This window comes from Coturnix japonica, chromosome 1 (assembly GCF_001577835.2).
Source record: "Coturnix japonica isolate 7356 chromosome 1, Coturnix japonica 2.1, whole genome shotgun sequence".
Classification (NCBI taxonomy): domain Eukaryota; kingdom Metazoa; phylum Chordata; class Aves; order Galliformes; family Phasianidae; genus Coturnix; species Coturnix japonica.
In genome coordinates this window covers 43,809,985-43,830,402 of record NC_029516.1, presented here as the reverse complement: position 1 = coordinate 43,830,402, position 20,418 = coordinate 43,809,985, and the positions used below count along the sequence as shown (strand labels likewise).

Genomic DNA, 20,418 nt, shown 5'->3' with positions numbered 1-20,418 from the left:
GAGATCCTGGAACTGGCGGGCAACGCGGCCCGCGACAACAAGAAGACGCGCATCATCCCGCGCCACCTGCAGCTGGCCATCCGCAACGACGAGGAGCTCAACAAGCTGCTGGGCAAGGTCACCATCGCGCAGGGCGGGGTGCTGCCCAACATCCAGGCTGTGCTGCTGCCCAAGAAGACCGACAGCCACAAGGCTAAGGCCAAGTGAGCTCGACTTAGAACGATTCCTGAAACAAACACAAAAGGCTCTTTTCAGAGCCACCTACAGCTTTTTCAAAAGAGCTTGGAATGCCCTGACTCGATGAGTGTTTGTGTAGCGTGTTGGTTTGGGATGCCCCGTACGGAGGATGCCTGCGTACGGAGGCACTGGCTGGGGGTTTTCCGTCCGTGCGGGTCTCGCAGTTCGGCCGGACAGAGGCGCCGTGTCCGGAGAGCCCTGAGTTCTTCTTTCGGCACCACTGCTCCAGCCGGACCACAACCCGGAATGCTGCGCTGAAGCCGCACCCCGCCCTCCTCCCGAACGGCGACCGCGGCGGAAGCGGCCGCGGGTGGCCCTGCGCGCGCTTTTCGAAAGAGCGGGAGAAACGCCCAGCCGGGAAAAAGGAGCGGACACTGCGGGGCTGTGGTCTCCTCCGCTGCCGCGAGCCCCGCATGCGCAGCTTCTGCGGGCGGAGGGAAGAGGAATAGGCGCCTCTTCACTGTTTCCCACCCCCTTAACCTCCGGCGCGGTCCCTGTCAGGCTAGAACCCGCTTCAGCTCCTCCCTCACCACCTCGGTCTTTGGGTGTCAAGAGTCCCTTTCTCCCGTCCTTTGCGGACGCCAGAAGAACATCTGAAGAAGTCAAAAGAGCCCTGGTGCGAGTGTCAGTCCGAACGGCGCCCGGTAAGCGCCTGCCTGCGGGGAAGCGGAGGCAGTAGAGCAGTTGCAGGAAAACGGCGATGCCGCTAGAGCGCTGAGCTACGCAGCTCTGCGGTCAGCAAGCAGAAAACAGAATAGCTGGGAATACGGTCAGGGGACAGAAAGAGCAAAACTATTAAACGAAATAAAAAAACCCGGCACATCAGGCATGGTGACAGCCCTTTCTTTGAAAGCAGTGGGTGGCTCTGAAAAGAGCCTTTGGGTTTCCGAAAGAGCTTGGGTTGCCGAAATCGGAGTCGAGTTTAACCGCCGAAGCCGTAGAGGGTGCGTCCCTGGCGCTTGAGCGCGTAGACCACGTCCATGGCCGTGACCGTCTTCCTCTTGGCGTGCTCGGTGTAGGTGACGGCGTCGCGGATGACGTTCTCCAGGAACACCTTGAGCACGCCGCGCGTCTCCTCGTAGATCAGCCCCGAGATGCGCTTCACGCCACCGCGCCGCGCCAGGCGGCGGATGGCCGGCTTGGTGATGCCCTGGATGTTGTCGCGCAGCACCTTACGGTGGCGCTTGGCGCCCCCTTTGCCGAGCCCCTTCCCGCCTTTGCCTCTGCCAGACATTCTGATAGCCTCAACTCTCCGATGCGAATGGAGAGAGGGCGCTGCGCACGTCGATGTTATGGTGTATAGTCGGACCTGATTGAAAGCAGGGGCGGGAGCGGCACTGCATCCTCCTCCCCGGCGGGAGGGGCCTCCTCCTGGCTGATTCTCTTCTTCGGTCTGCAGCGCTTTTCATTTTCCTTATTACGTTCTCTTTCTCTCATCCCTCTTTTTTTCGGTGGAATGTACACTTCCTGAATAACCTGTTTCTCTTTCTTTTTCTATTGCAACTCATTCGTTTCTGTACCGCTTTGTTTATTAATTCCCCGCTTTTCATAAATCCCAGTATTGTCAGTATTCATATATCAGTTGCTGTGTATAAATTCCTGTGTAGTTCCAAGGTAAAGGATTGCTTTTGTGGTGTTGGTTTTTTTAGTTTGTTTTTTTTTTTGTTTGTTTTTGTTTTGTTTTGTTTTTGGTGAAACTGGTGCCTGACCATGGGAATTTTCTTTAATTCTTTTTCCTTTTAGTATAGCACCATGTCTTTAAACTCTTCTACCCATTTACTTTGATGGTGAGCACTGTACATACAAACTGAAGATGACTATACAGTATATAGAGCCGTATGCATGCTTAATTTGCTGATCCTTAGGAACACGATGACTTTCTTCCATTCCAATTCTTTTTTTTTTTTTTTTTTTTTTTTTTTTTTTCCCCTCAATGCGCCGTTAGGTATACATAGATAATAACAAAGAAATATCTAAGAATTAATAACAAATTGCATAAACCGTAACTGGTAATTTTAAACCATGCTGTTTTTAAAGGCTCAGATTCAGTGAACATGATCTTAAATGCCTGTGGGTTCTGGATGCGTTTCTTGTAGATTTTCTTAGTGGCTAACTCTCTTCTCTGTTTTTCAGGCTATCTCCAATTTCACTCATTTGTACAACATTCTTCTTTGCTTCTTTCCTTTTAAAATAATTTACATAGAACAATTTTTACTTTACAGACTTGTGCTTTATTTTTTCTCTCCCGTAAATTTGTGCACAAATAGTTATAGATGGAGGTGAAATGATGATTTATAGCTTTCATACACAGATATGATCTCAGTACACTTCAGCAGCATGATCAGGTGTCTAAGACATGAAACATGATTGTCAGCTGTAAACTGGATGTCAGAATGCAACCCTCATTGTCAACAAAGACAGAAAAGATGTCAAAGGATTGGCTTTTCCTTTGATCCTTTATGTGTCACAGAACTCTTTCAAATACACAGAGCTTTAGAAAATAAGTTATCTATTTGAAATTGCTGGGACACATCTCCTAAATCTTGAGAATGAACTTGTGAATTTCAGGCTCCAATGTCAGGGTGGAAGTTCTCCCGATTGCTTTGCCTTATTCCATTGTTCAGGTACCATAGTTGTCACAGGTAGGTTTTAAGTAAACAATTTTCTGTTAAACAAATAATTATATACTGGTCATCAAAGAGTGTTGAAGAACATGATAAGCTTCAAGGACTGAAGGAGGAATTTCTGTATTTACATTTTTGAAAAAGAACTAATTGACATTTTATGCTAGTATAATAGAAAAGTCTTTATCACTTTATAGGTTACAGCTACTTAGTTAATTTATTAAATGTTAAAACTAAAGCAATGAGTTTTGAACCAGGACATGCCTTCACTGTATAGTGCATAAACATATCAACAATGTGGGCTGAAGTAGGAAGTAAAAGTTTGGCCAGTTATACCATAATAGGTATTGGGTTTATTGGTATCAGTTGTGTTGGGGAACTCTGTATAATACTTTTGCCGTTTCTAGGGGGAAAAAAAAAGAAGCATTTCAAAGCACATGAAGAGTTTTCTAAACATCCTTGGCTTCCTTCACTACTACACCTAAACTTGTCTGCTTGCATCATAACTGGAGTTTCCAAGGGGCAGTGCTGTAACCCTGCAGTTCCGAACAGAGCTCTTTTCTGATGTTTAGAAAATGCTCTTTCTCACCCCAAGACTGAGAACTGAAAAACAATTGTTCCTAGTTTACGCTTATTCCTAAATATGCATATGTTGTTCCTTCTTTCCGTTTCCACTCCTGTGTGACAGAGCCAGCTTCAGCTGCAGCCATTAGATCTTGATCAGAAACAGTTCTTGCTCCTGAAAGGAAAGTAACAATATAATAATAAATTATTTCAGAATTTCCATTGAAACTTCTTTATTCTGCATAGGAAGGGAAGAAAAATTGAATGATCATAGTCAAATACAGCATCTGACAGTTGAAATAGTGGAACATCAAAGCCTGAGGAAGCTTTCCTACTGTAATTATCCTAAGTTTCTATGTTAACACACATTCCTTGCTTTGTATTACATTCTACAATGGCTGAAATTTTAAATTGCAACCTGCAGTGGCTGAGAAATTAAAATACAGTTAGAATACTTGGATAATTATAGCATACTATACCTGAATGTTACAATGCAAAATGTAGTTGAGTAAAGAGGCAGAGAAAAATGATCCAAGAGTTTCTATAACACTCACTTTCTTCTCTTTTTTCCCTTTAATTTGACCTAGTTCATAGAAAAGCTCATGTTTTCCCCAGTGAGAACCCATAGCCTGATATATCCAGTCATTTTCTCTTATCATGAGCTCCTAACACAGTGGATGGGAGTAATCTCCTGTGTAGAATATATATATATGTGTGTGATAATATATAGTACATATGATATATATATTATACATATTATATGAAATATAATATATATTATATGAAATGCTGATGGTTTTGAAATCTCCTGCTCAAAACTGTAAATACATTCCAGTTTCTAAGTAAGTGCAGAAGTTGTCGTGATAATAAAGAAAGAGAGAAGAAGCATATACATATAAATGCTAATGCACTGTAGAACTATAAAACCTTGGTTCCATTGCCCCTGGGAGGACTTGAGACCTGTAGGGGCCGCTCCCAAGATAATGCCTCCTACTATGCTGGCCCATGATATCAGAGGTAGAGATGGTGGTATGGCAATAGAAGATGAACCTCCCCACCATTATTCCATTATGTTTTGTTGTCATGTGACAGATGGCAACTGATGGGCAGTCTGACAAGATGGCAGCACCAGTGGGTCACCTCCACTGAAACAGATTTTTATGGGCATGGCATACAGGACCCACCTGTTAAATGCTGGTGGAAATGTAGAGCTGATGGTGGTGGTAATGTTGAAAAATAGGGCAATTTCTCAGATAAAATATGCTAGCTGCTTTAATTTAACCTGGCAGGAAGCTCAAAACTACACAGCCTTTCACTCACTCCCCTCATTCCCTCTTGAGTGGGATGTGAGAGAGTGAAGAGTGAAAAGGACCCCATAATAAACAAAAAGGGAAAAATTTGCTACTGAAAGGGAAAGGGGGCCTCATAGAAACCAAGGCAAAGGGTAGTTACAGATAGTTTATGTTAAGGGGGGCAGAGAGAGGGGGAATTGCAGACACTAAGTCTGGGAAAACAAGGGGAAGAAGGCCATGAAGATAGGAGTTTGGGAGCAGCCCAAAAACAGCTGGCAGAAAGATGATTAGATATTCACAGGGCAAGATGACATCAATGTGTGGGGGCGCCCCACATGCAAGCTGACACCAGAAGAAAACAGGAGTTCTCACAGCAGGAGAGGAATCTTTATCCCAAAACAACAACGGAGAGAAGGGGGGGAACCGTCTTTGCCAGTGGGGTTACAGGGAATGTAATGAATATGTAACTAAACTCAGGGGGAGACTATTGATTATGTATTAGTTTGGCCTATATCTGTAACATGCTTTTTCCTCTGGCAGACAAGTTTGGAGTGTTAACCCCTTGCACCAGGGCTGTGTGCACATCTCTTTATTAAATCATACCTGCTTTATATCCTAACAGGCTATAGAGTTTGATTCCACATATCAAGAGAAATAGTAAAAAATAGGACTAATGGGCTGAGAGTTATTTACTAAGAAGCAAGAACTGAAACCAAAAATGGAATTACAAATACAGTCACTCACCACCTGCTGAATGATGCACAACAGCAGTACTGCCTGCTGACCAGTCCCCCATCAGCAATAGAAGCTCTCAGCTGCTGAAGGATAGACAGGCTAGACTGGATTAGAATCCCAGGCAGCAGCTCCTCCTCCCTACAACTCCTCACTGCTTTACAGTGTTCTGCATGGTGTCCCTAATTCAGGCCAGCTGTCCTGGTGTCACTCACTCCCTGCTGCCCCATAATAAAGGCAGCAGCTCCTCCCAAATGTGTGGCCTGTGATTACATGGTGTTCCAGTACTCAGCAATATCTAAAACACGCCTGTGCTATTTTCATTCTTTCAGTTGAAACCATAAAAGCATAAAATAGTGCTATTGTGCTCTTTGTGTCTGTTGTAGTTTCTATGGAAGTAAATAGGAGGCAAAACTTTCGGAGCAAACTACATATATTTGTTACTACAATAGTCTCCACCACCAGTTTACATATAACCATTTCCTCACTGTCAGCAGTTCTGAGTCAGTCTTCAGACCCATCACTAAAGGCCTCAACTCTCCACATTTTAAGAAATAACCATCAGATGAAATCAGAATAAAAATTGCTTTCCAGTTTTTGTTTTCATACAGTAGACAGTCATACAACCTTACATTAACATTTCTGTCATGCTTGCTATAGCAGCCAAAACACACAGGTACCTTCATCTTGAACACCAAACTGCACTCCCTGTGGTACCTCACTAAGCCATGTATTTTTTTCCTCATTTAACCTCCAATTAATAAAAATTAAGAATGTAAGATTACTGGAATAGTTCACATCTGTTATTTGATGTAGAGGTTTGACTTCTTGACTTGTGAGTGACTGTAAGAAAAACTCACATAAAATATTCACAAAGGTCATTCAATATTCCCATCTCTCATTTGCCAGGAGATGCTGCTCAGATGCAGTTCTTGTAATTTCTCAGAGATGCACATTTTCAACTTAAAGGCAGCTGTGCATCTGTTTATCCAGGCTGCTTTAACACAGTGCTGTGACCTCAGTTGTTTTACTCTGTTTCTGTTTCTCAAAGCCCTGAGTGTATCTGCTCCACAGATTTGAGCAGCTAGTGATGGCCTTGTAACCAGTGTGTGCAACAATATTATTACAGACAGGCCACGCTGAATAAGAAAGCCGCATGAAAGGGAGGGGAAAATTTGAAGATGGAAACTGAGAATGTGTCAATTTTTATTTAATATGGATCTACCTGGAAAAGAGAACCTCTTGAAATGGAGTGAGTTCTGTTATTTCTTCTAAAAAGATTGAAATAGCAAAGCATTGCATGCTGTTATCAAAGCACTACACTTAAACATTTGCACATTAGAACAGAGAAATCTATTTGGATAATAAATTATCCCAATCATACCCTCCAAGGACGAGACTTTGAGCTTTAAGTCTCCACTCAGTTCAGATTTTCATTACACCCAGATTCTGTTTCACAACGAATTTTAATAAACTACGATACAAAGACGTCTAGGTTTAAAGATCAAAAGCCGATGTACTACACTGGTAGCTAACCCCGTGTCATGACAAAGCAACCCCTTTAGGATGCACTGACACATCAGCCCTCAGGGAGAGGCTCGTTGGTGCTTTGCTCCCTTGCAATACCAAAACAGACTTAAAGAGACATCGGCTTTCATTGCTCTGCTGGAGCACCAACCTCCGCCTGCCGGCACCGGCAGAGCTGCGGCCAACCGAGCGGGTGCCGAGTGGGATGTTATGTACAAGAAGGGGAGCGGGAGCCGAGCCCGCGCTGCGGGGCCGGGTTGTGTTACTTCCTCAGCTTTCATACCGGTTTACGCTGAGATCAGACACTGAAGCCACTGATGTATTTGCCCTATTCTGGAGAGGAGCTTCTGAAGTACATGGTTTCATGCCGGCTGTGTAGATTTAGCTAAAGGGATGCTTTTAATTTAGGAGATAAATACAATGTTTCCCTCAGCTAGGGTCAACACAACTCCACTCAGCAGAGTTTCTCGGATCTCCTTTACTTTATTTCTCTTTATTCTAACGGGTAACTCTTCCAGCTTGCAGCATCCACGTCCCCTCACCTCCCAGTAAGGAACTGGGTGCGGGGGAGGCCAATTTCTGTAGGAAAAGGAGCTTTTTGGACCGACAAGAAACACAACCAGAGCGGCGGCGGTCGGCGGGGCGAACCAATCAGAGCGCGCGGCGCTGCTATAAAGGGGGCGGCGGCGGCGATCGCGCTATTGTTCGCGGAGCTCCGCAGGAGGCGCCATGGCCGAGACCGCTCCCGTTGCTGCGCCCGATGTGGCCGCCGCTCCGACCCCAACCAAGGCGTCGCCCGCCAAGAAGCCGAAGAAGGCGGCGGGCGGCGCCAAAGCCCGCAAGCCCGCGGGCCCCAGCGTCACCGAGCTGATCACCAAGGCCGTGTCCGCTTCCAAGGAGCGCAAGGGGCTCTCCCTCGCCGCGCTCAAGAAGGCGCTGGCCGCCGGCGGATACGACGTGGAAAAAAGTAACAGCCGCATCAAGCTGGGGCTCAAAAGCCTGGTCAGCAAAGGCACCCTGGTGCAGACCAAGGGCACCGGAGCCTCGGGCTCGTTCCGCCTCAGCAAGAAGCCGGGTGAGGTGAAGGAGAAGGCTCCCAGGAAGAAGACAGCGGCAGCCAAGCCCAAGAAGACAGCAGCTAAGAAACCTGCAGTTGCTGCCAAGAAGCCCAAGAAAGCAGTGGCAGTGAAGAAGAGCCCCAAGAAAGTCAAGAAGCCGGCGGCTGCTGCCACCAAGAAGGCAGTGAAGAGCCCCAAGAAGGCGACCAAGGCTGTCAAGCCCAAGAAGGCAGTAGCTGCCAAGAGCCCGGCCAAGGCAAAGGCGGTGAAGCCCAAAGCTGCCAAGCCCAAGGCGGCCAAACCCAAGGTAGCCAAGGCAAAGAAGGCGGCACCCAAGAAGAAGTAAATAACCTAAAAAAATATCCCCCCCTTCTGCTTTGCAGATAAACCCAACGGCTCTTTTAAGAGCCACCCAAAGTTTCCCAAAAAGAGCTGAAACGCTGTTTCTTACGGGTTTTTCTGTGCGTGCAGATGGAGGTTCGCTTTTTCAGCACCGCTCTCAGACCGACCGCCCTCCCTCTGCTCTCCCCAGGTGCCGCCCCCGCGGCAGCTCATTGCACCTCGTCCGAGCCGGTGCGCTGTGAGGAGCCTCACGGCGGCCGTACGGAAAAAGCGAGCCTGGAGGGTTCGTGAGAGAGTCCGCGCAGCTCTCGTCGGTCCGGGGCTGCGCCGCGGTGGGCGCGCTCTTTGCTCTCCCCATCGCTGCTGATTTTGAAAAGCCCGCGCTGAGCGAACATTGGCTGCGGTTGGGCTGATGGGCTGCGCGGGGTTTCCGAGTTGCACAGCCGCTCCGTCTCTCTTCTGTCGGGCGGAAATTCAAGTTTTTCGCTCGGCGGAAGGGATGTATGAACTTAATGAATACGTATTTGCCTCCTCTGTGTGGGTTTATTTCACTCACTGTGCAGTTCTGACCCCGAGAATCTCGTCTCTCGTAGGGTGAGGCTCCGAGCACGGGAGTTGCTCCTGAAGCTCTCCGCACTGTTTAGGTGCCTTAAGCTTTTCCTTTAGAGCTTTTCCCTTTTTCCCTTCGGTTCTTGTCTGGCCGCCAGCGGCGGATCCGAGCTCAGTAGGAACTAGTGGGGCTCGGAGCACCCCTGTCTGCTTCCAGCTTCACCCCTACGCGGACGACTCGACCGCATCCTCCGCCTTTAGAGAGTTCACCCTGCACTCAGGTTTGCGTGGGGGATTGAGCGAAGGGAAATAAAGGAACTGGATGTCTGCTTTGCTTCTATACGTAGCGCCGGAACCGCTGTTTCCTCAGCGGTAAGGTCAGGAAGCAAGTTCGCAGATCTGCTCAGCTCTCAATAAAGAGGCTCGATCTTAGCTCTTCAGCACACGTATCCGAAGTGATTAAAACAGTGGGGGTGGGGGGGGGGGGGGGGTGGGAGGGGCTGCAGTTTGGAGGAGAAATTGTTAGGCAGGAATTTGCAGATAGTCGTGGGGTTGGTCTTTTTTGTTTCTTTGCTTTGTTTTGTAAAGTCTGAATTTCTGAAATCCCTGTACTAAATGGGAATGAATTCAAAACAGAGTTTGTGCTGTTAAAGACATTGGTGTTCAACTTTTTCTGCAGGTCATCCTAGCACAGTTTAGTCCTTATTGGGACCTACGACCTCTTCCTCTATGTAACACACAAACCCACATGTACATCTCTATGTTTTACTTTTTCCCTGAACTTCCCAGGCCGGCTCACAGTTCACTAACAGCTCCAAGTCCTGAGTTGAGATCCAGAGGTTGGGGTGGAGCTGTGCCTGACAGTCTCACACCTACCGTAAGTTAAAGTTGCTTGCTGTCACACCCACTGATTTTTAAAGGGTTTTACCCACCTACTTGCAGTGACTTAATGAGACTGGGTCAGCTGTGTTTTTCCATCTCTCTGCACGTGGTCAAAAAGAAGTGGATTTTTGCTGAGTGCGTTCAAACAACAGATACAGTGCTGTGGCAAATGTAATATTAGTGGTCAGTTTATTACTTTTGATCAGAGCCTGAAAAAGCAAAAAACTAGTTGCAGCAGGATGAAAAAACAAACAAAACAAAACAAAACAAAAAAAACCCCAAAAGCCAGCATTACATGCCCTGCTAATTGAATTGGGGATTGTTCTGGAATAAACGTTTTGGCCTGGGAGATGAGCTGGGCTAAATGGCAGTGGTTCTGTGTTGGTGTGCTGTCATTTACCACCTCTATTTGCCCAGGGGAGGGATTAGGGAATTTCTTCAGAAAAACTGAGAAGTTGGAGGAAATGTGACAAATGTTGATTACTGATTTTTTTTTTTTTTAAAGAAAATCCAGTTCAAATACTTATCAAATTCAGATATCTTTGCATTATATAAGTTTTAGAAGATTAGGGAGTGACTGAACACCACTGGTGATGGAGCACTGGCCTGTGTTCAGTAGTACCAGTCTAAGATCCCTTCAGAAGAAAGGAGAATGCAGCTAAATTGCAGCTAACACAGTTAAATGGACTTTACAGTTCTTGGGTGGAGGCAGCTGCCAAATAATCTATGAGTTCCACACCACAATAAAGGAATTGTGTGGCAATGCAGGAATAATGATTGTATCAGCTATATAGGAACCAGTGGATGAAGTACAAGGACAATAACATTAGGTAGATCTATAGTAATCTGTTAAACTGTGTATAAAAGGGAGAAAATACAGCAGAATAGGTTACATTATCTTTGCTGATTTATTCATGACAGCTCAGGGTTGTGTCAGTACCACAGTTGACATCCAGCTCATACATCATGATCACTTACATAGCATTACCCTTCTGATACAAAGGACTTAATGTCTACAAAAGCTTCTGTAGAGTTCTTCAAGTTCCTAGAATCCATCATTCATTAAGTCCAAATTACTTCATCAGTACAATCTTCTTTCTTAGTCTCCATTTCTCAGTCTAGTTTCAGAAGTTTGCCTTCAGGTGGTCAAACCCTGCACTCTGCTTCTTGGTGGTTCACTTCTCTAGAAAACACATGGTGTTCCCTTTAAAGATTTCACAATAAGTGAAAAGATCAGCTGTCTCTATGTCTATTTATGCAAGCATACTTGAAAAAGTTAATTCTTCATCCTTTGTCTAGCTGTCTTTCTACTGATTCTCTTGAGTGGATTTGAAACCAATTGTGGAAGGGGTTATTCAGGAGATGGACCTGAGAACATTTGCTTCATATTCTGCAGCAATATATTCTATATTCTACTATATTCTGCAACAATATAAATTACGAAATCATATGACTTATTTCAAAGAAGCAAATACTTATTCTGTTACATTGTGTAAAGCTGAGCTGGACAGAATAGTGTAATTACTGCCTGAAAATTCTTGTGTGTGGCTTTTTTGTTTGTTGTTTTATTTTGTTTTACCTAACTGGAAACAGGGAGTGCAGCAGCAAAGAGCTAACTGAGAAAAATGAGCATGCATGCACCAATGTGATGGATTTGTGGCAATCACATTGCAGCAATTTCATCCCGTATCGTGGAACAATTTTTTTCTCTCTTCTTCCTTTAGCCTGTGTACTGCTGCTGTGGGGCTGTCAGCCTATCTTACCTATGGGAACAGGTGTTGCACAACTCCCTCTCCTACAAAAATAGGCCAACTTAAACCATTAAGTCATTGCCACAGAACTAGATTGCCATGTGGATCTTGGGGCCCCATTGGCTACCTAGCAGTTTCCTATTCTGGACATAAGGCAAGCAGATATCCTAATAAAAAATTAGGGGATACAATTTTCCTGTCATTTCAACTATCCAACTGTAAATTGTCAAGCAAAGTTTGATTCTGTTGTTTATGATTGCCGTAGAGATGAGACACATCTCACTGTGATGTATGACACCTTTATTGGACATCTGGGCTTTTGTTTCTTTTCTTTATCATATTAGGATGCTTTGTGATGCTGGGGAAATCAGGAAGAGATGAGCTCAGCTCTGTATGTGCCAAAATGAGCCATGTGCTAAGATCATAGAATCCTTAAAGTTGGAAATAATATTTAAATCCCCTGCAATGAACAGAGATGCCTACAACACGATCAGGGTGCACAGATCCTGGTTCAACCTGACTTTGAGGAGTGAACTATTCAGGGCAGACTGAAAGGAAAGAAAAATCAGAACAACAGAAGGGATAACTGATTTTTGTTGTTTTGTGTTCTTGGAATGCTTATGACCTGCTTAGTTTCTAGTCCTTGGAAAACTTTGCTTTAGAGCATGTATCCTTGCCCATGATGTCATTGTTTCTGTCTTTTAGTTGTGTCCTTTTCCAAGACCCAACAAGCAGAAAGTTCCCCAGGTGGTAACTATCCAGGGGTTCTGGAATAGGACTGCAGCATCCCTGTATGTTGGAATAGGATTCCAGCAAGACTTGATTCTAGGTCAGGACATCTCAGCTGCCATGGAATATCTATTATATTTTTTGCAGATATCATATAGGCTGTATTTTGGGCTGTAGTGTTTTTCATATTTGTAAATTGCTCAGATTAACAATGTCTGTTCTGAGATGAATGAAAGATAGCACAGTTTCTTAAATTTCTACAGTGCCCACACTGCATGGATGCTTCCTTATGCTGCAGACTCCAAGCAACATGAATGTCTAATTAAGATTTTGCATAGAAACAAACCTTCCAAAAACTCAGTCTTTTCACTGTGATATTTATTATGTCACAGTTGCCAGGATCAGAGATAAATATGAAAGGCCAGATAAGAAAATACCTGCACATCTTGAGAGCAGATGACAGGAAAGGGCTTTCCCCTGCTGTGACAAGATAACAAATTGTGTTCCCTTCATAAATTTGTTTTGTTCTATTAAAACCTCTAACTTTTTAGTTTTCTTTGAATTTTCAGAAGGTAGAACCTCCATCTGCCCCAGCCTCATTTGTGTCCTCCAAGTGTTTACTAGCAGTAGCTGAGGATCAGGGTGCAGCAGTCCAGGCATGGATCCCTGGGTTTGACTTGCGGAATAAAATTCTATAATCCGGAGATGGGTTATAAAGCAGGTATGTTTATTCCAGCGCTGGGTGCAAGGGGGATAGCTCCACCAAATTTGCACCCCGACTTGTAAAATCGTGACACAGATATAGTTACATCTAATACATAGTCAATGTGATTTCTCAGAATTCTAATACATTGTCAATAGTTCTCGGAATTCTGATACATATTCAATAGTTCTTTAGCATACAGACCCCCTCTTGTTCTTATCAGGGGGATGCAACTCCTCTTCTGGTATTTACAATATCTATTCTCCTCCTTGCCTGATGTCATCCGTGAGGTCTCACCCCTTATCCGCATCCTCCCTGCTCTCTAGGCCCCTTGTTTCTTTTACTTATTACCTTTAACTTTCCTTTACTTGTTTCTATAAACTACCTTTAAGTTTCCCTCTTTTAGCCCCCCTTTATTCTAAATTCCAGCAGAGCATCTGTTTCCTGCTTCACTGTTCAGGTTGTCACAGCAATACAGCTACTATGTACCAAACTCAAAACGCAACATGACTACAAGAATCAATATTGATGTTGAAAGCTAATCCTGATGTCTGTTAATCCTGTGGGAATCAAATGTTGTCTCTGCATTTAGAACAAAATAAGAATATTTCATTTCAAGGTCTCAGTATCTAAGTGAAGCAATTTGTAGTTATTAAAAATTAGGTAAAAGTCATAAGTACAAAGACTGCAGATCCTGTCTGTCCAGTCATCTGAAACAAAACTACTGATTTTTGGTACTGGACAAACAAAACCTGAGTAATAAAGGATCCAAAGAGGAGAAGTTAAAAGAATTAACAGTATACCTGTATAAACTAACACAATGTTTGTTTATATGTATGTTTATATATGTATGTATGTATATGCATGTTTATATGTATGTTTACATAAACATATTATATGTTTATACATATAAACATACATTGTGTTAGTTTATATATATATATAAACGATACTAACTATATATATAGTTTTTATATATGTATGTGTGTATATATATGTGTATGTATATATGTATATATATGTAATGTTTTGTTGTACACATTGTAGAATTGTACAAGTCATGATATACCTAAGGATGTGCCTGAAGAGATCAGGAAGGAATGGAACCACTGCCCCTTCCCCGGAGTTCTTTGTTTAACAAAGAGTCCCTCGGAGAGAACGGAAGAAGCCTTGAAAGGAATCAACATACCAATATGATAAGAGTACCAAGACATCTTGGAAACAAACAGCAGAATAGCAACTGATTGGCACAAGATAGCACATGAATTAACACCGAATGTAATTAACAAATGCAAACCTCGGGTAAAATTGTAACCTGGAATACCCAACTAAAGGGGAAACAGGGGAGGGGAAACGCATGAGAGACATGGTATAAAAAATCATGTCCCTAGGCATGCTTCTGCAGTGCCCCTCATTGCAATTGCAAATAAAAACTGCTTTTATCAGAGATACTGTCCTGACCAAAAATTATTGAGGATATTTCCAACAATCCTTTAACTGAGGTGCTCACCACATTCTGCCTGATATGGCTCAAGGTTAGTTTTAGGCCTTAAACACTGTGTGGCAAAGCCAACAAGCTGATGCAAATTCTGCAGAGTGAGAGAAACTGGGGGCACTGGAGGAGGGAGGGAAGTGTGAAGCTGAAGGACAAAAAAAAAAATTGATCGTAGATTAATGTTATAGTGTATCTTTACTGAAAGAGAGGGAGAGGGGGTGGAGGGGGAGGGGAGAGAATTGGAGGGAAGGGGAAGAGGGAGGAAGGGGGGGGGAGGGGAAAGGAGAAGTGGAAGGAGGGGGGGGGCGGGCGGTGCGAGAAAGACGTAGAGCATAAAGTCACTTCGGGCTAGAGAGGGAGAGGAGTAAAGTAACATCCATGAGAGGGCAGCAAACGCTCATGAAAACGCTTTTCAGCTTTTCTAATCGTTTTCAGTTCGTAAGGAAACTCATAGTCTGCTGAACAATTTCTTGTTTGTAACAGAACGTTTTTCAACCCAGAAGAAATCAAAATAAGAGGTCTACACCTTCCATTAAGGGATAAAAACACCTATCACCTTATTCTTCTTCTAGGAATTTAATTTTTCCATCTCTAAAGAAATAGACCCGTGGATGTTTACAAAACCATAGAAATGGAAAGCACTGTACGCTCATCCAAATAATTTTTTTACCTATTAAAAATAAATAAAAGACAGCAAATAAAACTTAAACTCTCTCAATTAATGTACATTTTGTATCACACTATCCTTGAGCAGAAGCTCAGGAAATGTAGGGAACTGAGATTGTAAAGAAATTCAAGGAAGAGGAAATCAACTACCAGGAATGCTACTGGATGCATTTTGCTTAAAGAAGCTCCTGTAAAAACAAACAAACAAGCAATCAACAACAAATCAAAATCTCTGAGGAGCAGCTATTTACATTACAGCCATATGTAAGAATCCGTGCTACTGGATAATTAAAGAAACTTGAAAATGTAGTATAAAATACAGACCCATATTTCATAATGATATATTTGAAGAAATGAAAAAAAAAAAAAATCAGAGATACAGTAATCAGGAAACCATTACAAGAAAAACAAGGTTTTAGTTAAAAACAAGGTTTTAGTTCTAATTGAACCAAATTTTAAAAACAAAATGAATAATAATAACAATAACAATAAAGCCAGAACGTCAACTTAAAAGAAACAGAAAAGGTTATGCCCCAAGAAAGAAAACTCACAAAAAAAAAACCGCAATTTTTGCGCCAGTGGAGACTGAATGAGCCAACAGAAGGCGGCTTAGGCGGTAAGTGCACAGAGCCCCACCCCTTCCTCTGCAGTTCCCAATTAGGTCGGCTCTCGCACTACAAATAAACCCGCTCCCCGCCGCTCTCCACGCATTTGCAATTGGACATTGCTGGAGATATGTCTGGCAGAGGCAAAGGCGGGAAGGGGCTCGGCAAGGGGGGCGCCAAGCGCCACCGTAAGGTGCTGCGCGACAACATCCAGGGCATCACCAAGCCGGCCATCCGCCGTCTGGCGCGGCGCGGCGGCGTGAAGCGCATCTCGGGGCTGATCTACGAGGAGACGCGCGGCGTGCTCAAGGTGTTCCTGGAGAACGTCATCCGCGACGCCGTCACCTACACCGAGCACGCCAAGAGGAAGACGGTCACGGCCATGGACGTGGTCTACGCGCTCAAACGCCAGGGACGCACCCTCTACGGCTTCGGCGGCTAAAGTTACCTGACGTCAGACTTCGCTTTTAAAACAACCCAAAGGCTCTTTTAAGAGCCACCCACTTAAACTAGAAAAGAGCTGCGACACTCATTTTGTTAAAAAACCACCTCTTGAAGCTGCTGTTACTTAGTAATTAGAATCATGTTACTATTCTGCAAATGTTTATAGTACTTGCCATGTAATGTTTGGCACTCTACTTTGAGTAGTGAAATTAAGTTGCCTAAAAGGGGTTTGTTTACTTCTTAAATTCCCCAGTAAGCACTGAGCACCCTTCTAATAAAGTACATTATCATCAAAACAATTTGATTTCTGTATTTAGATCTCACAGAGTTGAGTGCAATCTGAAATATTAATGATAACTGTACTTGATCTAAAAATCCTTTGACTGCAGATCAGCGTTTGGGGAGGATCAGCATATGGGAGTTAAAAAAAAAGGATGTGTTGCAATGGGGGGAATAAAATAAAAAGGAAGCTGATGCCACGCAAGTATTTAATTTCTGTTGACAATCCCACATGAATTGTTTCTTCACTGTATCCAGGAATCATTGAGTTGTGGGGGTTTGTTGTTGATTGGTGTTTGTTTTTTTAACTAATATATTTAATAGAGGATTCGTTAAGGAAGGAAAACACAAACGAGAACCACATTCCTAGCAAAGTGTTGTAACAGTAACTCCAGACAAGAAAAGGAGACCTGCCAAAAGGATTCTGTCACAGAATTCTTCCCCACTACTCTGTCCAGGAAGTGTTTGTGAAGTGCTGTAGCAGTACACCTTTCATCATAAAGATCAAAGGAAAATAACAGGAACAATTCTGTGTTTCTCCCCCCTCCTCCCCAGTTTTATGTTAAAAAGATGTGCAACCGCTTTATTCTCATAGAGAAAACAAAATAAAAATGTCAATAAATGCTCACAGTCACCTCTGCTTTTCCTCCGGTTTCAATGCTCAGCAGCACAGATGGAGCAGCACCAGCTCCATGACTGTCACACAGCCCTCATGGCTCCAGGATGTTGCTCCTCTGAGCATTTGCAAACTCACTGTTTAACTTGGTGGCTCTGAACGCTCATCTTGACTTTCTTACTAAAAAGAAAAAAATGTGAGGAAAATAGCAGTCAGGATTCATCTCTGCTACTGTTTGCATCACATCACAGCTGCAAACTGTGATAGATATATCATGTTATGCAATTTGTCTCTGTTAAGAGGAACTGGGAGATCTTTTCTTTGAGGTAGTGAGGATAACATGCCCATTTCTGTGAGGAGATAAGGAGAAATGGACAGTCCTTTTTTCTTCTTCTTTTCATTATTCTGTAATAAACGTATTTTAAAAAAGAAAAAGGAAGGGGGAGGGAAGAAGGGAGTGGAAAAAAAATAAATTATTAAAATAATAAGAAGTTTCAAGAATTTCTCATGAATTCCATCAGTTACACGGCCTTTATACTGTAAGGAATTCGGGTAGAGGGGAAACTGGAAAAGACGGGATGTGACCACAGAGTCACAAATGGGTCTCACGCCTCGGTCGTGCACCGATAACTGAGATTTGGTGGGGATACCGGCCGTAGTAATTCCAGCTTGCTATAGCGCTGACGGGGATTGTCAAGAGCTCCAATCAGGAGGAGGCATTCAGGCGTCCAATCAGAGATGGGGAAGCTCTATAAAAACCCGCGTTGAGCGGATGCTTTCCGTCTCTCAGTTAGCAGTGACCGGGGAAGAACTTCTCGGCAATGGCCCGCACGAAGCAGACGGCGCGTAAGTCGACAGGCGGGAAGGCGCCCCGCAAGCAGCTGGCCACCAAGGCGGCCCGCAAGAGCGCGCCGGCCACGGGCGGCGTCAAGAAGCCGCACCGCTACCGGCCCGGCACGGTGGCGCTGCGCGAGATCCGGCGCTACCAGAAGTCCACGGAGCTGCTGATCCGCAAGCTGCCCTTCCAGCGCCTGGTGCGCGAGATCGCGCAGGACTTCAAGACCGACCTGCGCTTCCAGAGCTCGGCCGTCATGGCGCTGCAGGAGGCCAGCGAGGCCTACCTGGTGGGGCTCTTCGAGGACACCAACCTGTGCGCCATCCACGCCAAGCGCGTCACCATCATGCCCAAGGACATCCAGCTCGCCCGGCGCATCCGCGGGGAGCGTGCCTAAGGCTGCTGTCCCTTCACTGCCAAACCCAAAGGCTCTTTTAAGAGCCACTCCATGCACAATAAAAAGAGCTGAAGTTCTGCGTTTGAGATTTTTGATCCTCGAACTCTAGTTTTCACAGATCAATACTTTATTTGCAGCTCCAGCTACTGGCAGTTTTTAACCATTCTGTATTGTCTATACAAACAGCTTATGTATCTTGTGAGGAGGTAAGTTTCTTTTAATAGGATTTTCTTACAAGTCTTAAGATAAAAATTGTGTATTTTACCAGTAATCAGTATATATGTCTGTGCTTGATCTTTTGTTAGCCCAGATAGTAATCAGAAGACACAGAGGCAGAAACAGTACTGAGCAGTACTGATTCCTGCAGTTAGAATTCTAGGATTATGTGTTAGGGTAAGTGCAGCCTTCTGAATTAAGGACATCATTGGTACTAGGAAGCTTGAATCCTCATTATCACACACAGAAGAGGGACCATTCTAACAACAAGGTTTTATATATGTTAAAAATCAGGCTTCACAGGCTCATCACAGGGAGTAAAATGAACTTTCCTATGAATATGGGAACTAAAGTCCTGTCTTTTCCCATGGCTTGAAAGTGCATGCTCTGAACCTGGGTTAGGAGAGTGCAGAACACAGATAAAGAACGCTATAAGATGCTTGAGCAGCCACCTGTTGCCAGCTGAAGTTTCTTAGTGATATTTGCATTTTCCCTTAGACCTGCTCGCTGGATCTGTCAGGGGCAGCAATCCAATGGATGAGAAAAGAAGTTGCACTGCGTGCCTTGTAGCCAGCAGCCCTGAGTGAGCACTGATTTATTTCTTCTTATTCCACCCTCCCATGATGCTCCTCATAACAGTTAATATCTACATTAGAGACAAGACATCTGCATATCTTATTTTGAAATGAAATTGCAATGAAGGTACAAAGCCACAGTGTCACTGAGTGTTGGGTGCGATGGCTGTGATCTCTGTAGTAGACAGAGAAGCTATGTTTCTATTTTGTATTTCAAACACAACATGTATATACACACCCACAGAGTGAATAATTCCCACATCCACTTTTGGGAGTGGATTCAATTGACTGCAGTCTGAGAGCTTAACATAGTGCCTGGGCCTGCACCATGTCGGGCAGCAATATCTGTCCAACAAAGTGCTCTTCACTCATGTTGTGACCTCCCTCCCACTATCAGCTCTGTGTGTTGAAACATTTTAACCTCTGCTAACCTCAAAGTGGCACCTGGCTACAAAGCAATTTCAGCTGCGAATCTGATCCTAACATGGAACAACACAACCAAAAATGATGTAGCCTATTGTCCACAGTCTTATGGTCAGATATTGTCATGGTTTAATAATTTTGTAATTTTTCTGCTCATCAGTATCTCCACATCATAACTCATATAAGCATGCAATATTTTACTGAATCTGCAACTTACAGCAAGAGACACATCTCCCCAGGGGAACACACGATAGGTCACGGGACTGGACTCTATATGTTTAACTCAGTCACAGAACAGGACTGACGTCTTTCGAGTTCTGGGCGTTCAGGGAGGTGTTGTGGGAGCCTTCAGCCGTTCGCCTAGATTTCACAGTAGGCCTCTCAGTTACGGGGACTCATTCTCTCTCCTTATTTTGCTTGCTTCGTTTAGCTCATTTTTCATTCCCCTCGATTTATTATTGTAGGAATTATACGTAGTAACGATAGTATCAGTATTTAGTAAATAAGTGTGGCCTCCTTAGATCTCGTTGCAAGAACATGTTTTCTTTTCCTAATTAAACTTTTTCAACTTTAACAGGACCTAGGGCCCACTCAGAAGAGGAGCCACAACGCCCCCTTGTCACCGCGACCGCAGTTGTGACAGTAATCGTTCAAAACGCAGTGCACAAAGAATATTATGAGTGGAGAAATGCGGGGCAAATTGAGTTAGATTTGGGTTTTTTTTCTGTGTTTTCTTCTGTTGCTCTTTTAGCTTTTAACAGAGCTACGAGTTTTTTTCCCTGTTAAGGAGCTATCTTAGGTTTGCGATTCTGCTCCTGCGAGCTTGACCTTGAAAAGTACAGGCGGACTGCCAATACTCCGGTATATTTTATAAACA

General features: G+C 44.0%; 4 protein-coding genes across 4 annotated transcripts in view; 3 read left to right on the top strand and 1 right to left on the bottom strand.

The window, feature by feature from the left end:
* Positions 1-1,059: 1,059 nt before the first annotated feature.
* The window catches only part of LOC107311753, a 23,369-nt gene continuing 4,010 nt past the window's right edge, over positions 1,060-20,418 (bottom strand). The window contains exon 4 of the mRNA XM_015858578.2: positions 1,060-1,487. Within this exon, the coding sequence (XP_015714064.2) occupies positions 1,160-1,487 (328 nt within the window). The 3' untranslated portion in view covers positions 1,060-1,159. The remainder of the gene's footprint in view (positions 1,488-20,418) is intronic.
* Positions 7,691-14,435, top strand: LOC107312585 (histone H1.03). The gene is made up of 4 exons (XM_015860165.1): positions 7,691-9,302; positions 9,715-9,802; positions 12,857-13,008; positions 14,038-14,435. Exon 1 carries the CDS (start codon positions 7,706-7,708, stop codon positions 8,378-8,380), a length of 675 nt encoding a protein of 224 aa, XP_015715651.1. The 5' UTR covers positions 7,691-7,705; the 3' UTR covers positions 8,381-9,302; positions 9,715-9,802; positions 12,857-13,008; positions 14,038-14,435.
* On the top strand, positions 15,854-16,672 carry LOC107312635 (histone H4). The gene has a single exon (XM_015860261.2). The coding sequence runs from the start codon at positions 15,887-15,889 to the stop codon at positions 16,196-16,198; it is 312 nt and encodes a 103-aa protein (XP_015715747.1). The 5' UTR covers positions 15,854-15,886; the 3' UTR covers positions 16,199-16,672.
* On the top strand, positions 17,889-18,330 carry LOC107312605 (histone H3). Its single transcript, XM_015860202.2, has one exon. The coding sequence runs from the start codon at positions 17,917-17,919 to the stop codon at positions 18,325-18,327; it is 411 nt and encodes a 136-aa protein (XP_015715688.1). The 5' UTR covers positions 17,889-17,916; the 3' UTR covers positions 18,328-18,330.